At 42.9% G+C, this 17,846-nt stretch overlaps 1 protein-coding gene across 1 annotated transcript in view; it reads left to right on the top strand.

Annotated features, from left to right (window-relative positions):
• COL5A2 (collagen type V alpha 2 chain) overlaps positions 1-14,877 on the top strand; it is a 333,570-nt gene extending 318,693 nt beyond the window's left edge. Inside the window, exons 51-54 of the mRNA XM_029605983.1 lie at positions 3,700-3,988; positions 7,755-7,945; positions 9,744-9,983; positions 13,241-14,877. Coding sequence (XP_029461843.1) covers positions 3,700-3,988; positions 7,755-7,945; positions 9,744-9,983; positions 13,241-13,387 — 867 coding nt within the window. The 3' untranslated portion in view covers positions 13,388-14,877. The remainder of the gene's footprint in view (positions 1-3,699; positions 3,989-7,754; positions 7,946-9,743; positions 9,984-13,240) is intronic.
• Positions 14,878-17,846: the final 2,969 nt, after the last annotated feature.

The raw sequence follows: 17,846 nt of genomic DNA, 5'->3' as shown, positions 1-17,846 counted from the left end.
TCCTGTAGTCTCCCATTGGCAAACAGCTGGACACCCTGAGGATGATTTAAGATTCCTTGTGATCGATGTGCTTCATCCGCCAAGTCGGGGTGGTAATTTCTCCGAAATGCTTACCCGAAGAGAACAGAAGTGGATCTTCACACTTAATAGCCTGCATCCAGCAGGATTAAATAATGAGATTGCATGGCAGTACTTTTTATAATCAGTTAAAGGTATCTTCAACATTTCTTTGATTCCTTTCACTGTTTCCCTCAGTGAATGTAGTGCTGCCCTGTTTTGATTGGCTAAGCTCTTTTGCGCTCTGATTGGTGGTTCAAATCGCGCCAAAATTGCCCTTTTAAACGCAGTTGTTAGTCTGGCCGCCCGCCCTCCTCGCCGCTTTAGCTGTACGAATTCCACAGCTGTCTTGAAGGTATGTGTCTCGGCACCAATAGATATATTTTGTACCCTTAATTTGGTCCTTTCTTATACATTTATGTACTATTGTTCTTCTTCCTTTTTAGCTTTCATTATAATTACAGACTGTCCCTCCCGACGCAGCCTACGGGCGAAACACGGGGTCCGTGTCGGGGGACCCTGAAACAGTCATTCAATTGTGCATGTTTTTGAAAATTGGAGTGGCGACTTTGAACATTTAAATAAATAATTTTGATGAAGATAAAAATTGGACCTATATTGTTCTTTGCACTCCTTTGTGGACTGTGTATTGATTGTGGAGTGCAATTAGCTCCTTCTCTTATATCTGCATTTAGATGCTGACATTTCTAATCATTGACACTACCTTAGCACAATCAACACCCATATGACCTTCATCAGCATTTTCTCTGCAGAGCCCTGAATACATCCTTAACAAAATCCTTCTAATTACTACTTTTTGGGATCTACCGTGACTGGTCACAGTCATAGGCAGGTTGCTGGGCTCCATGGGCCTGTGCAGGCCATTTCTTTTGTTATGTAAAATATTGGAATGTTTGACATGTTTCCACCCACTTTTCTAGGATAGCTATTTAAAATACATTTTTAGATATTAGGGTAATCTTGCTGTAAGTTTGCCACCATCATCATTTTTCTCTGTTAGAAACAGTCATAGTACCATCTCCTACTGCCCGACTTCACCTTTTATCTGAGGTACAGAGGTAATTTTACATGTTACATGCTACCGGAAACAAAATTCTTCATAAGAAAATTAATTTTAAGATAATGCAAAGGATGAGAGAGCAGTGTTTTTCATATGAAAGTGTAAGCATGGTGTTTCCTGAATTTGAATCTTGGCAAAGAATTATATAACTATATCAATCACCAGACCCTTTGGTGAAATTAATAAATTATAGCGTTATGGAGAAAGGCTAAACAAGTTAGGGCCTTTTAACTTGGAAAAGAGATGACTGAGAGGGGATATTATTTACATTTATAAAATCATGAGTGGGGAAAATAGGAAATGGTTATTTACTCTTTCAGACAACACTGGGACTAGGGCATACACCATGAAACTAGCAAACAGCAGATTTAAAACAAATTCCATGAAGTATTTTTCATGCAATGCACAACAAGCTATGGAACCTGTTGTCAGAGGATGTGGTCAAAGCAACTAACTTTCGGGCCAATACAGTAAAAACGCGGGATACAGTATCTTAACTTATTTAAATTAGGCCCGGTGGTAAAAAGAGGCACTAGGGACACTAGCGCGTCCCTAGCACCTCTTTTTTGACAGAAGTGGCGGCTGTCAGCGGGTTTGACAGCCGACGCTCAATTTTGCCGGCATCTGTTCTCAAGCCCGCTGACAGCCACAGGCTCGGAAACCGGCTGCCGGCAAAATTGAGCATCCGGATTTCGACCAGACAGCCGCGGGCCCATTTTAAATTTATTTATTTATTTATTTTTTACTTTTTTAAACTTTCGGGACCTCCGACTTAATATCGCCATGATATTAAGTCGGAGGGTGCACAGAAAAGCAGTTTTTACTGCTTTTCTGTGCACTTTCCCGGTGCCGGCAGAAAGCGGTTTGGCTGTACATTTTGCTTACTGAATCGCACGGGAATACCTAATAGGGCCATCAACATGCATTTTCATGTTGCGGGCGCTATTAGGTTCGGGGGGGGGGGTTTGGATGCGCGTTTTGGACGCGCTATTACCCCTTACTGAATAAGGGGTAAAGCTAGCACATCCAAAACGCGTGTCCAAATGCGGGTTAATAGTGCGCTCCGCCGGAGCGCACTGTACTGTATCGGCCCGATAGTGGGGTTCAAAAGAGGGCTGAACAAGTTCCTGAAGGAAAAGTCCATAAACAATTATTAACTATGTAGATTGGGAAAGCCAGTGCTTATCCCTGGGAGCGAGATGCAAGAAATAGATCAACTATTGGGGGTCTTCTGGGTACAAGTGACCTGGACTGGCAACTGTTAGAGACAGGATCCTGGGTTCAGTGGACCTTGGTCTAACCTAGAATGTTTATAGCAACTATTATATATATATTTGCAATCCCTCTCCAGTTTAAGGGCTAGGAGAGAAGGGGGACATGAGGGTCAAGGGCCAATCCTTTAACTTTTTCCCATTTCAATACTGTCCAAGGCCACAAGAGGGGGAGGATTATATCCTCCAAGAGCCAAGATGATTGTGGTGACTCTCAATTTGTTGCCCTGGGAGAGTAACAGGTACTATCAACTTTAAAAGAATGTGAGTGCCAACAAAAGACTCTGGAGGCTCAGGCTGAATGTCCAAATATAAATCTTTTCTCTCAGATTTCTTAAATAGTACTTTGGCACTGTTCAAATTAGTTCTTGGGGGTTTGAAAATTTGCAGTTCTCCAATTTATTTGTGCAAGTGTCTCTCAGTATTAGGCAGGGAAACTCTCAGCATCCATGGCTTATATAAGTAAGGTTCCCAGTTGGGTAGGGTATCCTAGGCTGGGACGGAAAACCATTTCTAAAAATACTGATGGCAAAAAGATTACCGTCTTTGCACAATCTTCCCAAAGTATATCTCCTTCCCAGGATGAAGACTGGATTGGGTTCCTCAGAAATCAGAATAGAATTTTAAGTCTTACTCACAGTTCTCCACGTCAATGGTCTCAAAAGGATTTTTCTTGGGAAAGGTCCAGTAGCAGGGAACCCAACATCTCTCTACAGATGTTCCCTCTTCAGGCAGGAAGGGTGGCCACAAACTTCCTCCTGGGAACTCCGGAAAACTCTTCACAAAAAGGGCAATAAAATGAGAACTCCTCTGCAGTAGGTCACCATTTAAAATCTTCCCTACTTCCTGATCTAACCTAACTGGTGGATACCCCGAATTCCTCTAGCCAGGGGTACTAGGGCTCTTACAAAAGGAATTCTCAAAAGACAAAAAAAACATCCAAAAGTCTCAATCAAAATATAGAACCAGGACCAAGGCAGGCACCAGGGTACTAACCCAGGCTGAGGAACCCAGTACCCAAAGCAGGGGGACAAAGCAAGAAAAAACACTTCTGCTCTCTCTAACTCCTAACCAAATTGCCACATTGTGAATACTGCAGGAGGCTGGCCACTTCAGCAACCTTAGTAGAGAAGCCACTCTGAATGCTGCACCCCTCCCTCTGCTACCTTCTCTAACTCCTATCTCAAAAATGGGTTTACGACTAGGGCCTCTATTGTAACAATCCCAAAGGGTTATCACATATGTCATATTTTTCTATTTTTATTTTTTGTCACTGTTGCAAACTGTTAGGGTCCTCCAGGTGATGCTGGTCCTCCTGGTCCCCCTGGTCCCCCTGGCCTTCTTACAGCTGCTATTGATGACATCATAGGTAACTATGATGACAGCATTCACGAGCCACCTCCAGAATTCACAGAAGATGAAGCATTACCCGATGGCAACAAAACTGACCCAGGAGTTCATGCTACTCTGAAGTCTCTGAGTAGCCAGATTGAAACTATGCGGAGTCCCGATGGCTCCAAGAAACACCCAGCTCGCACTTGCGATGATCTAAAACTCTGCCACACCGCGAAGAAGAGTGGTATGTATGAAATGTGTCATTAAACAGAGCAACAAGAACCAACAATAATACAACCTCTTTACTATTTGTAATAGCAAACGTTTTGTATTATTTTACATGTGTGTTCTAAAGCATGGAACTGTTTATTTATTATGGAGATAATTTTCAAAGGGGTTACGAATGTTAAAGTAGCATATATCGTAGCAATTTTATGCATGTAAATCATTTTGAAATGTACCTCCATATTGTATATTTGCCTTCATTGTATATCACTTTGCTCCTGAGGAATAGGGGATAAATTAAAAAGAAATAGATAGAGATGAATCAGTTAATACAGATTAGATACCAAACTCTTCCAAACTAAAGACGGTTGGATTGTCCAATTATACTTGGGTGTTGATGTGACTCAGATGATTAAAACCAAGCTTACAGGATATGACACTGTATGCAATGGAGCCAGTTGACACTTTGCTCTGACATCCATCTTCAGCCCAGCTTATTAATACTAGGCCATAGGGGCTCATAACCCTAATCCTTTCTTTATAAAAAAATCACTGAGAACTGATATAAACAGTCCTGCAGTAAACAATGAGGGATCTCTCTGGGAATATCACATATATGCAGGTGCCAGATACTTCTGTCACCTTGATCCCTGAGGACTGGGAGGAGGAAAGAAAGAGCAGGAAGGATATCTAGAGAGGGTAAGCGTGAGATTTTAACGTTTTTGTATTCTCCTAATATGCTCTTGATCTTGAACGATTTATTCAGATTATGACTAGTGTAAGCCAAATTGAACTGCATATTGGTTACCATTTTGGCACAATTATACAGTGAGGGGCAGATTTTAAAAGCCCTGCGCGCGTAAATCCGGCTGGATTTACACGCGCAGGGGCGTTACGCGCGCCGAGCCTATTTTGCATAGGCCCGGCGACGCGCGCAAGCCCCAGGACGCGCATATGTCCCGGGGCTTTGAAAAAGGGGTGTGAGCGGGGTGCTGGTCCGGGGGCGGGACCAAGGCCTCCGGCACAGTGGCCGTGCCAGGGGATCGCGCGCCAGCAAGTTACGCCTACCAGACCCAATAGGGAGCCAAAGATCCTCTGGAGAAGGGAGAATTTGCAGATCTAATTTTCCTGAGTAAGCCATTATTGTTGTGTGGATGATTTGCTTTCCTTTATATAGTATGGGCTGTGGGGAGAATTTTGTAACCGTGCATAGAAATTTTGCAGGCAGTTACTTACATAAGTTACAGCAATTTTCCCAAAGTGAACTTATGCGTGTGATTTTGCTTTGAAAATTGTCCCGGAAGCATGAAAAAGCTTCCTGTACATGATTATGCTATTTAGTATGGGTAGTTTTGCTACGAACATTTATATGCACACTTTTTATAAATTAAAAAAAAAAGTGTGGAATAGGGATGTGCAGAAGGGACGGATTTGTCCGATTTGGTATTCGTATTCATCGGGACCCAAATACGTTGCATTTGTTTTCATAGGGGGAAACCCGGTTCATCCATTAGTTGAATTCGGTATTCGTTTTCCATTAAAGTTGGAAAAACAAAAAAAACCTCCTTCCTAACCCTTTAAATTTAATTAACTACAACCCCCACCCTCCTGCCCCCCCCCCCCCCAAGACTTGCCAAAAGTCCCTGGTGGTTCAGCGGGGTCCTGGAGCGATCTCCTGCACTCGGGCCGTCGGCTGCCGGTATTCAAAATGGCGTTGAAAGCCTTTGCCCTTACTATGTCACAGGGGCTACCGGTGCCCCTGTCACATGGTAGGAGCAATGGACGGCCGGCACCATCTTGTGCTCCTACCATGTGACAGGGGCTGACTAATGGCACTCCAGGACCCCCGCTAACCCCCTAACTAGGGATGTGAATTGTTTTTTGACGATTTAAAAAAATTGTCAGATATTTTTTTAAATTGTCAATAATCGTTAGTCGTGATACAATAGAAATTCCCCCGATTTATCGTGAAAAATCGTAAATCGGGGGAGGGAAAACCAGCACACCAAAACAACCCCTAAACCCACCTCGACCCTTTAAAACAAATCCCCCACCCTCCCGAACCCCCCCAAAATGTTTTAAATTACCTGGTGGTCCAGGGGGGGGGGGGGGGTCCCAGCACGATCTCCTGCTCTCGGGCCATCGGCGCCATTTTGGCTGCCACTAATATAAATGGCGCCGATGGCCCGATAAAAGAAAAAACCCACCCGACCCTTTAAAACCCCCCCTCCCAAAACCTTTTAAAATTACCTGGTGGTCCAGCGGGGGCGCAGGGAGTGATCTCCTGCGGTCGGCCATCGGCTGCCACTAATAAAAATGGTGCCGATGGCCCTTTGCCCTTACCATGTGACAGGGTATCAGTGCCATTGGCCGGCCCCTATCACATGGTAGGAGCACTGGATGGCCGGCGCTGGACCCCCAGGGACTTTTGGCCAGCTTGGGGGGCCTCCTGACCCCCACAAGACTTGCCAAAAGTCCAGCGGGGGTCCGGGAGCGACCTCCTGCACTTGGGCCGTATTGCCAGTATTCAAAATGGCACCCACGCTACCTTTGCCCTCACTATGTCACAGGGGCCGACGGCCGGCCCCTGTGACATAGTGAGGGCAAAGGCTAGCGGCTGCCAGTACTGAAATTGGCGCTGGCACTAGCCTTTGCCCTTACTATGTCACAGGGGCTGAACGTCGGCCCCTATGACTTAGTGAGGGCAAAGGTAGCGCCGGCGCCATTTTGAATACTGGCAATACGGCCCAAGTGCAGGAGGTCGTTCCCGGACCCCCGCTGGACTTTTGGCAAGTCTTGTGGGGGTCAGGAGGCCCCCCCAAGCTGGCCAAAAGTCCCTGGGGGTCCAGCGGGGGTCCGGGAGTGATCTCCTGCACTCAGGCTGTATTGCCAGTATTCAAAATGGCGCCGGCGCTATCTTTGCCCTGTCACATGGTAAGGGCAAAGGGCCATCGGCGCCATTTTTATTAACGCAGCAGATGGCCTGAGAGCGGGAGATCGCTCCCAACGTTCCCGCTGGACCACCAGGTAATTTTAAAACCTTTTTTGGGGGTTCGGGAGGGTGGGGGAGGGTTTTTTGATTATCAGATCAGGCGCAGCTGATAATTAAAACTCAAATCGGGCTGGGCAATAAAAATTTTAAGATTTGGATCGGAACCGGAACCGATCAGATTCCGGTTCCGATTCACATCTCTAGCCCTAACCTCTTCAGTCTTTCCTCATAGGGGAGCCATTCCATCCCTTTTATCATTTTCGTCACCCTTCTCTGTACTTCCTCCAGTGCAACTTTATCTTTTTTGAGATGCACAGTACTCAAGGTGTGGTCTCACCATGGAGCGATACAGAGGCATTAAGACATTTTCTGTTTTATTCATCATTCCCTTCCTAATAATTCCTAACATTCTGTTTGCTTTTTTTGACTTCTGCAGCACCCTGAGCCAATGATTTTAATGTATTACCTACTATGATGCCTATAACTTTTTCTTGGGTGGTAGCTCCTAATATGGAACCTAACATTGTGTAATTGCAGCATGGGTTATTTTTCCCTATATGCTCACCTTGCACTTGTCCACATTAAATTTCATCTGCCATTTGGATGCCCAGTCTTCCAGTCTCGCAAGTTCCTCTTACAATTTATCACAATCCACTTGTGATTTAACTACTCTGAATAATTTTGTATCATCTGCAAATTTGATTACTTCACTCATCGTATTTTTTTCCAGATCATTTATAAATATATTGAAAAGCACCGGTCCAATAAAGCATGTATGATTTGTCCTGAATAGGTGAATACTGGATTGATCCCAATCAGGGTGCGGCTGAAGATGCCATCAAAGTGCATTGCAACATGGAAACTGGAGAGACTTGTATTTCAGCATACCCATCCAGTATACCTCGTAAAACATGGTGGAGCACAAGAGGTGTCCATGACTTGAAGCCCATATGGTATGGTCTTGATATGAATAGAGGTACACAGGTAAGTAAACTTTTCCATTGTTACAGAATTCTTTATGGGGTCATTTCCCCGCAGTGTACTAAATCCCATGGTATTTTGTCGGTAAAGCACCACCAGGAAAAATACCACAGCTTAGGTACCCCAAGTGGTACCACGCAATAGTATTTAATTTTGTGCTTCTTATGTTGCACCTCACTACAACCTTTTGGATGTGAGTGGGTTATACATTTTTAAATAAATGAAATAAAATATTCTTAAAAGGTCTGAGAATCTCAAATATGCTCCCCTGGCCTCTTGAAAACCCTGGAGTTTTCGATAGACCCTCCTGGCTCACCCCCTCCACTGCTTGTTGAGAAAGCTGAAGTGTCAAAAATTTTTAAAAACTACATTAATACATTTGTCTGTCCACTCATCCCTCCCAAGCCATGCCTACTATGGTAAAAAAAATAAAGACCTTTACTCCAGGCTTCCCTGGGCCGGTATCATAGAGTACATGGTGACATATTGAGGCCTGAAGTGCCCCATATGGCACTGAGCTTAGCACCACTATTTTGAAACTAGGGCCAGCCAGCCTATTTTATACTTTTGTCCCATCATGTGATAGGGACAAAATTCTGAATGTGGCCAGCTGGAGCCATTTTGAAAATGTCAGTGACACGTTTGGAGCCCTAAGGGGCGTTCTGGGCCCCATTACATCATCACAGATACTAAGGTACTAGCTTGCAAATTTAAATGCCAACTTCATTATTTTATTGGTATCAGATTGAGCTGATTTGCATGAATTTGCATGAAAATAAGCTCACATGGTAGGAGCAATGAATGGCCGGTGCCATCTTAAAAAATGGTGCGCGCCATCCATTGCCCTACCATGTGACAGGGGCCGGCCAGTGGCACTGATAGCCCCTGCCACATGGTAAGGGCAAAGGGCCATCGGCGCCATTTTGATTAGTGGCAGCCGATGGCCTGAGAGGGGGACATTGCTCTCGGGACCCCTGCTTGACCACCAGGGACTTTAGGCAAGTTTTTGGGGGGTCAGGAGGGTGGGGGATTGTAAATAATTAGATTTGAAGGGTTGGGTTGGGTTTTGGGTTTTTTTTTCTGTGTGCCCTTTCTCCCCCCCCCCCCCCCAAACAATAAGAAAACCACACAAAATTTCGTGGGGTTTTCATATCATTTCAAGGCCCCCCCGAACCACAACAGAATAGGAAACATAGTCTATATTTCCTATTTCGTCTAAAACGAATGCACATCCCTATTAAGTACAGTGGTGACTTGCAACATTTGGTTATTCAGATCACATGAAATTGTGCCATATATCGTATTCAGTTGTGCATCATTATGTCACCCAGCTTCCATTTTGCAAGTGTGCAAAAATGTTGGTGTTCAGAGGGGAATAAACTAGCTTGACGAAATTCAATGTACCATTTACAGATGTAAAGGCATCTCAGAGGATTGCCTCTGAGATGCCTTTACAGCCTCAGTTCCAGGACTATGCACCACTCACCAGGCTTGTCTCTGAGATAACCTGTCTTTGCAATATTATATCAAACTTGGCTACAATTGTGACCTATATAAACTGAAGAACATTGATGGGAAATATGAACTTCATGATATATTAAGGTGATTTGTATTCATAAAAATCTGAAACTTCCAGGTTTATTGCAACAGAGTGATCACAACATTTTTTTGAAATTCTACATGTGTTGTATCTCTAAAAGTATGAATTAGCCCCAGCGTGACTGGAATATATATATTTTTTTCCACTGACTCCATAACTCTCAGATTCAATAATGCAAACTTTATTTCATTTTTTTCCCAGTTTGTCTATGGAGATAGTCAGTCGCCCAATACAGCAGTAACACAAATGACCTTTTTGCGCCTTCTGTCCAAGGAAGCTTCCCAGAATATCACATATCATTGTAAGAATACTGTAGGTTACATGGATGACAAGACTCAGAACCTGAAGAAAGCCGTCATTCTGAAAGGTGCTAACGACCTTGAAATCAAGGCAGAAGGAAACAGTAGATTTAGATATACTGTTCTACAAGATACCTGCACAGTAAGTTCTTTCTTTTTCAAAAAGAAATTTATATTGCACTATGCTGTTTTAAGGAGGTAATCAATGGTACATGGATGACAAGACTCCGGCGGAACGCACTGTTAACCCGCGATTGGACGTGCTAGCTTTACCCCTTATTCAGTAAGGGGTAATAGCGCGTCGAAAACGCGCGTCCAACCCCCCCGAACCTAATAGCGCCCGCAACATGCAAATGCATGTTGCAGGCGCTATTAGGTATTCCCGCGCAATTCAGAAAGCAAAATGTGCAGCCAAGCCACACATTTTACTTTCAGAAATTAGCGCCTACCCAAAGGTAGCACACTTCAAACAAATCACAGAAAGGAATGGATCTACTCTTTGGGATCTGCCAGGAACCTGTGACCCAGACTGGCCACTGCTGGAAACAGAATACTGTCGGAGGTCCCGAAAGTTAAAAAAATAAATAAAAATTTGAAATCGGCCCGCAGCTCGCGGGTTGCAAACCGGACGCTCAATTTTGCCGGCGTCCGGTTTCTGAACCCGTGGCTGTCAGCGGGTTCGAGAACTGACACCGGCAAAATTGAGCGTCGGCTGTCAAACCCACTGACAGCCACCGCTCCTGTCCAAAAAGAGGCACTAGGGAGGCGCTAGTGTCCCTAGCACCTCTTTTTACCGCTGGCCCTAATTTAAATATTTTAGTTTACTGAATCGCGTGCACAGGACACTTGCCTATGTGCGCGCCGGGAGAGCGGGCGCTCGCCCGCTCTCCCGCAAACTTTACTGTATCGGCCTGTCAGTATGTCTCCATGCTCCTTTCATAAGCACAACTCTCAAAAGCTAGTCACAGATGAATTACTGTAGTCCAATAAAAAGGTATCACTTACAACTTTTTTGACACTTATTTCTGCATCTTCAAGTTTACTAACCTGGCAACTACAATACTTTGCTCTAGAATAAATATGTGTGTTATGTATTTTGAGGACAATATTCAAAGCCTTTTACTTGAGTAAATAGACTTGCTTGAAAATTGTCCCCCTCAGTGTATCTAAAAAGGATTTGTGGGGTTCACACAACATTTATACATATTAAAATGAGATTAAGAGCATTAGAACAGAGGATGTGCTATGCGCAGTCGGACCAAATGTCCATTGAACACAGTATCCTGTTTCCAGCAGTGGCCAGTCTGGGTCACAGGTTCCTGGCAGATCCCAAAGAGTAGATCCATTCCTTTCTGTGATTTGTTTGAAGTGTGCTACCTTTAAGTTTCATGGAGTGCCCCAGATGTTAGTAAATAGCCTACCACTATTTATCTGTTTCTCCCCACCCATGATTTTATAGACCTCTATCACATGTCTTCTCAGTTGTCCCTTCTCCAAGCTAAAAAGCCAGAATCTGTATAGCTTTTCCACCAAAGGAAGCTGTTCTAGCCACTTTATTATTTTTGTTGCCCTTCTCTGTACCTTTTCTAGCTCTGCCTTATCATCCTGGGAAAGCGGTTAGGTCAGGGCAGTAAAGTTCATGTGCAAAATTGCATTTTTTAATCCACTGTTTGCTTACAGAAAAGGAGATGCCAATTACAAAATAACCTTTGTGCTTTCATGGACATGTCAATGAATTTTCAAAGATCTGCACAGCTAGTTTCTTTTTGAAAATTGGTTATAGGATCTGGGGGCACCAAAGTACCTACAGGCTTTGCACCTAAGCAGTCCTAAGCAGATAATTGCTCCTGTATATTTTTTTATTTGCTTTCTTTCCCTTATTGATTTGGGTGAATAGGAGACCCCGGTATTTTATTATATTCTTCAAGGTAGATCCCAACCCGCGAAAGAGGTAGATAAATATATAAACTGGTTATTTATGGGCACATTTGTAGTAGATTTAGTTTAGTTTATTTACTAGATAGATCGTCTTTCTCTTAGATATCAAGGGCAGTTAACATATGGTAAACATTTGATACATAATGCCCAGTCTAAATCTAGCTGTTTATACTTTAGGAAATTTTCACTCATTGCTGGGTTGGAACTGAAGATTTTTCTAAATTAACTTAGCAGGCTATAATATGGCTCGTTAGATTTAAACTGGGCACCCTTCAGAAAATGTAGCTAGATCCTAGAGACAGTATCTTGAAAGAATCCCCTAACTCCTGTCGAAACTCCAATCCTTCTATGAAACCCATCCCTCTGTGGATCCAGGACTGACCTCTCTTCCACACCAGGCAGCCTTGATCAGTCAGACCTTTCCCCATTGGACCAGTGATCCAGCTCCACTGCCCAGTGTAGATGAAATCTAAGCCTGCTGCTAGCTATTTCATAGCATCACCATGTAGAGCCTGGGCCAATATTTAAAACTAAGAGAGAGCTTTTGAACGTGTATAGAAGGTCTTGTCCTATTTTCTTGTTAGAATGGATGGGATGGGGATAATCAGGGTAAGGGAAAGCAGGCATATTCCCTTAAAGGTGAATTTTAAAATCCCGGCACATGCATCAGTTAGGTGATAGGCGAATATGTTGGCCCAGCGTGCACCAAGCGGATTTTAAAAACTGCCCAGATATGTGCATATCTTCCACTGCGCTCACAAGTGCATTCTGGGGTCCCCTGCTGTGTAATTTTACTTCTGCTATGGATGGCATGTAAGTCATAAAACAAAATAAAGTAAATAAATCAGTGGGGCTTTAAGGATCTGGGCTCACAGGGGAAAAGGAAGGCTATTAAACTAGAGGGGTTTGAAGTCCTATCCCTACCTGGGCAAACTGGGAATGAACTGGGAAAACTGGTAATGGCGTCGGCGCAAGTGTCTGTTAAAATCTCTCCCATTATGCGGTAGAAGCAGCATTTGCGTGCATAGGTGCACGCTCACTTAAAATTTCTCACAAATATGTGCACGGTCAGCCTATTTTATAAAATGCTTGCATATACGTGCATATGTTATAAAATAACTGCATTCCTGGGCAGGAGCCGGCAAACCTACGCACATGTGTGCCCACACGCCTGTTTAAAATTTGCTAACCCCGTGTTTCCAGGGCTATAACCTAGTCTGGTTTGCAGGGTAACCAATATGTGCAAATTAACATGGTTCCTAGACCAATTCTAAACAAATACATTTAATAAATATTCATTGTAGATATTCTGAAAACCAGATCTTTAAATGCTACTCTGAAGGCACTGAAGTTTTATTTATGCTTTTTATTGTATTTAATATGTGAATGTTTAAAATGTTTATTAATTTTCATAAAATCTAAGCAAGAATAACAAATAAGTTTGGGTTTTTTTTCCCCCAGAAACGAAATGGCAATGTGGGCAAGACTGTCTTTGAATACAGAACACAAAACGTGGCACGATTACCCATTGTCGATATTGCCCCTGTGGACATTGGCAGTACAGATCAGGAGTTTGGAATTGATATCGGGCCAGTTTGCTTTTTGTAAAAGAACTCCAAGAAACAAGACACCACAAGAATTTAACTGACTGAAGTTAATCCTGAGACTCTTGAAATAATGGCTGATATCTTATCAGCACTGTACATACCATTCCCCTTATAAAGCCTAGCCTTCTACAGAATATTTATTTTACTTGCAAGATCAAAGTGAGTTACAGCAACTTTTAAAGCGTCAGAACAGTAAAAATGGACAAATAAGCCCCTTCTGTTTGTGCTCAACCAATGTTGGTTAATTTTCAAAGGTAGTTTTCTATTTTTGCTTACGTTATCTCAAACATAATGCAGAAGTTGCATAATGCTTTAGCGAGGGATTTATAAATCTAGTAGTTTAAAATATAGCTATGTGAAAATAAGAGTTCATGCATGGATACAACTGAATAACAGAAAAGTAGAGCACTTTTATGAATGCTCATTGGCAACATTTGCAGTCAAATCAGCTTCCACGCTTTGGGACATTTTGCAGTTTTGTTTTGATTTTTTTTGCCAGTATCACCCACAAATGAGAACTGGTGTTTTCCGAAAGATTACCTTTCACTCCATCTAAATCATTTGACAGTCTGGCTGAAGCACTGAAGAGCAGTGCACAAATTCTAAATGAAGGATTTGAATTGCAGACGATAGTTCAACAGCAGCGTTTGCAGTACTTCAGTATCGTAATGCTTGTTTGTGAAGTAGAAAACACTGGTAAACAGAAATAGAATGTCATTTAACATGTTATGTAGATTCGAGTTTCTGGTATTTACCATTTGTAAACCGAGGCAGGGATTATTTATTTTCTCCCATGCAATAATACCAAAGTATAAAGATGACATTGAAAAAAATACACTGACAAGTATTCAAACCAGATGGAAATGTTAACATTACTTTTTCAATTCTGTATTGTGAGAATAGCTTTGCGGTCAATAATATGTTATGTGTATGGTGAATAACCTTCACCTATCAGCCTTCAATTGACAGATGCAAGAGCTCCCACCATTTGTTAGCGTAAGCTACCTCATCTCTAGAAGCTGGGATGCATTTAAAATTCTTTTTTTTTTTTTTTTTTTCAGTATAAAAGGTGCTATGCTTCTGTTGTTATTCTACAAATGGAGAGAGGCGGGGAACAAATATGATGGTGCTAAATTTTCTTTTGTAAAATTCCTGAAGAAAAAAAAGAACGTAATTTCCTGTATCATTTTGAAAGAGTATAACTGTAATGATGTTTCTAAAAGAACAATGTACAGTATAGTTTAAAAAATATTTTGGTCATACTTGTATCAGATATTTTCTCACATCTGCATGGTTTTTTTGTCATGGAAAGCATGTGGGTACAAAATGTACTTCTTCTCTGTTTCTTTATTGCCTTTGTTGGATCAAATGTTTTTCTGTTTGTTTCTTGAAATAAAGAGCTGGGCCATCCCAAAAGGAAAGCCATGAACATAGCTTTATTCATGTACCTTTGCAAAACATATAATTAAATACATGCTTCCTGTTATGTCACTGGTTTCCTTCTTGTGGAATTCCTTTAGACACAATTAGTCTGCTGTGAGAAACAAGGAATTATTTTGTAATTTAGTGTTATTTTACTTAGTTGGTCTTGTTATGAAATGTGTGTACCTAAGGTATTTTATGGAATGGATATTAAAGGGATTTTATCAACAAATATTTTAATGATAATATTCCAAGATGGCAGAGGGCTAATTGCAATAAGCTGTAGTCTACAGTTTATTATACAACTACTGTATTGATATTCATTGGAGCACCAGGAAACAAGAGCTAGTACCCTCACCTGAATAAAAATATGGGGACCTATGTACTAATGGTTGATAGTGGTAACTCTCACATTAAACAGGTGCTCATGCGAGCATTAGTCAATGCCCATGTATGACTGGCTTTAATGCATGGTGCATTAGTGTTACTGCTGTTCTCCACTGCTAATACAAATGACAAAAACAATTATTAAAATCACCTCATTAGGTATTAGCACTGGATATACTATTTGGCACTAATACTTATAAGGATTAACGCAACCTACCTACTGCAGCATAAGAATATAAGAAATGTCATCCTGGTTCCAATCAAATTCTTTCAATCCCAGCATCCTGTCTTTAACAGTGGCTAGTCCAGGTCAGAAGTACCCAGGAAATCCCCAAAACGTCTTGTTACTGATTCCCAGTGATAGCAATGGCTTTCCTTAGTCTTACTGGTTAATAATGTTTTATAAACTTTTCCTTCAGGAGCTTGTCCAAACCTCTTTTAAATCCTGCTATGCAAGTTGCCTTGACCACATCCACTGGCATCAGATTCCATAGTTTGATTACACATTGAATGAAAAAGTTAAGTGCACCTGAGGAGGTGAAGTTAACTGAGCTGTCTTAGGTGGACTGCATTAAAGCACATCACATCTCATAGCTAAAAAATGATACATTTGGGCCTCAGGGTCTTGATCTCTCCCTTCCACCCATCCCAACAGTAACATGTCTGGGCCCAAAAACTTCCTCACAAAGAGCAACACAAGTGTCTATCAGTTTGTAGCCTATGGAATTCCCCTCCCCCCACCGCCAACAATGCAAAGTCCTCTGCCTCTATCCCCCAGCCCTAGAAGCCCAGGGTTGTCAAGAAACCCTCCCTCTGAATACATATGGGCTCCAGACTCCTTGCGCTCCCAACAACCCCCTATCCTCCAGCTATGTAACGGAAATCTTCATGAGCCAAAGGGAGCTGATGTTCCACATTCCAGCAACAGTACTAAATTCAAAATGGCACCACTGATTCATTGACTTGCATGCCAAACTTATCAGAGTATCAGCAGCAACATTTGTAATCTGGATCCATTGATAAAAAGGGGGTGAAAGAGTTATAGAGGTTTGAAGGACCTGGAATCTAGGGATGTGAATCGTGCGTCTGACGATTGAAAATATCATACGATATTTTCAAAATCGTCAGAAATTGGGGGCTCCCTGAAACCGATAGGAAAACCCCACAAAATTGTTCGTGGGGTTCTCTTATTGTTTTGGGGGGAGGGTGGGAAAACGGCACACCAAAACAATCCCTAAACCCACCCCGACCCTTTAAAACTGATCCCTTAGCTTCGCCCACCCTCCCAACCCCCCTCCAAAACTTTTTACAAGTACCTGGTGGTCCAGTGGGAGTCCCGGGAGCGATCTACTGCTCTCGGGCCGTCGGCTGCCACTAATCAAAATGGCGCCGATGGCCATTGCCCTTACCATGTGACAGGGTATCCGTGCCATTGACCGGCCCCTGTCACATGGTAGGAGCACTGGATGGCCCGTGCCATTTTTAAAGATGGCGCCGGCCGTCCATTACTCCTACCATGTGACAGGGGCCGGCCAATGGCACGGATACCCTGTCACATGGTAAGGGCAAAGGGCCATCGGTGCTATTTTGATTAGTGGCAGCCGACGACCCGAGAGCGGGAGATCACTCCCGGGACTCCCACTGGACCACCAGGGTCTTGTAAAATGTTTAGGGGGGGGGGGGTTGGGAGGGTGGGCGAAGCTAAGGGATCAGTTTTAAAGGGTCAGGTGGGTTTTTTTGTTTATCAGCTCGGGTGCAGCCGCACGAAAAAAAATTAACGATGTGAATCGGAGCCAGAATCAGAACAGATTCTGGTTCTGATTCACATCTCTACTGGAAACCCATATTGACTTATGAAATGGGGAGGGGTGGTGGCATGTGAGTGATCTAGTGGTCTATTTGCCTTTGAGAGTGGAGGTTCTGTGTTCCCCATATTAACCAGTTGTTTCTGTTTGTGTCAGCTCAGGGAAAATTGAGCTTCTTAGCGCAGCAGGGTTGCTATGTCCATGCTCTCTTTAACACAATTGTTAATAACAACTGTGTTAATACTGCGACACTGTGCATCTCATTATTTTAGTACATCAGGGGTTAAAGTAGGCAGATGACATAGGGTAACTTGTCAGGTTTAATGCAGGTTTTTACATCAACCACATGATGATCAATAAGGGGTGAATTTTAAAAGCCCGATGCGTGCCAAAGCCAAGAGATATGGGCACAAGTTAGGCTTGGATTTTAAAAGGCGCCTGCATACACGCATATCTCCTGGTATGCACACAAGCCAAAACTTTAGAAAAAGGGGCGGGGCATGGGCATTGTCTGGGTGGGGTGTGAGTGTGTTGGGGAAGGCCAAGAGATGTTGTGCATAAATACACACAAAAGATTGTGCTGGGATCCCCTGCTGAATAATTTTACTTCTGCTATGGATGGCATGTAAGTCCTAAAACAAAAACAAACAAACTAGGCTAGTCAGCAGGGTTTTAAAGGTAGGGCTAACAGGGTAAAAGGGGAGGCTAATTAACTAAAGGGGGTTAGGAAGTCCTATCCTGGGTGAACTGGGAACAGAGTGGGGAAACTGGTAAGTTCATCTGTGCACATGTTTACTAAAATCCCTCCATTTATGAGGTAGAAGCGGCATTTGCGCACACATGCGT

Source organism: Rhinatrema bivittatum, chromosome 6 (assembly GCF_901001135.1).
Source record: "Rhinatrema bivittatum chromosome 6, aRhiBiv1.1, whole genome shotgun sequence".
Classification (NCBI taxonomy): Eukaryota; Metazoa; Chordata; class Amphibia; order Gymnophiona; family Rhinatrematidae; genus Rhinatrema; species Rhinatrema bivittatum.
This window is presented reverse-complemented; position numbering and strand designations above follow the sequence as displayed.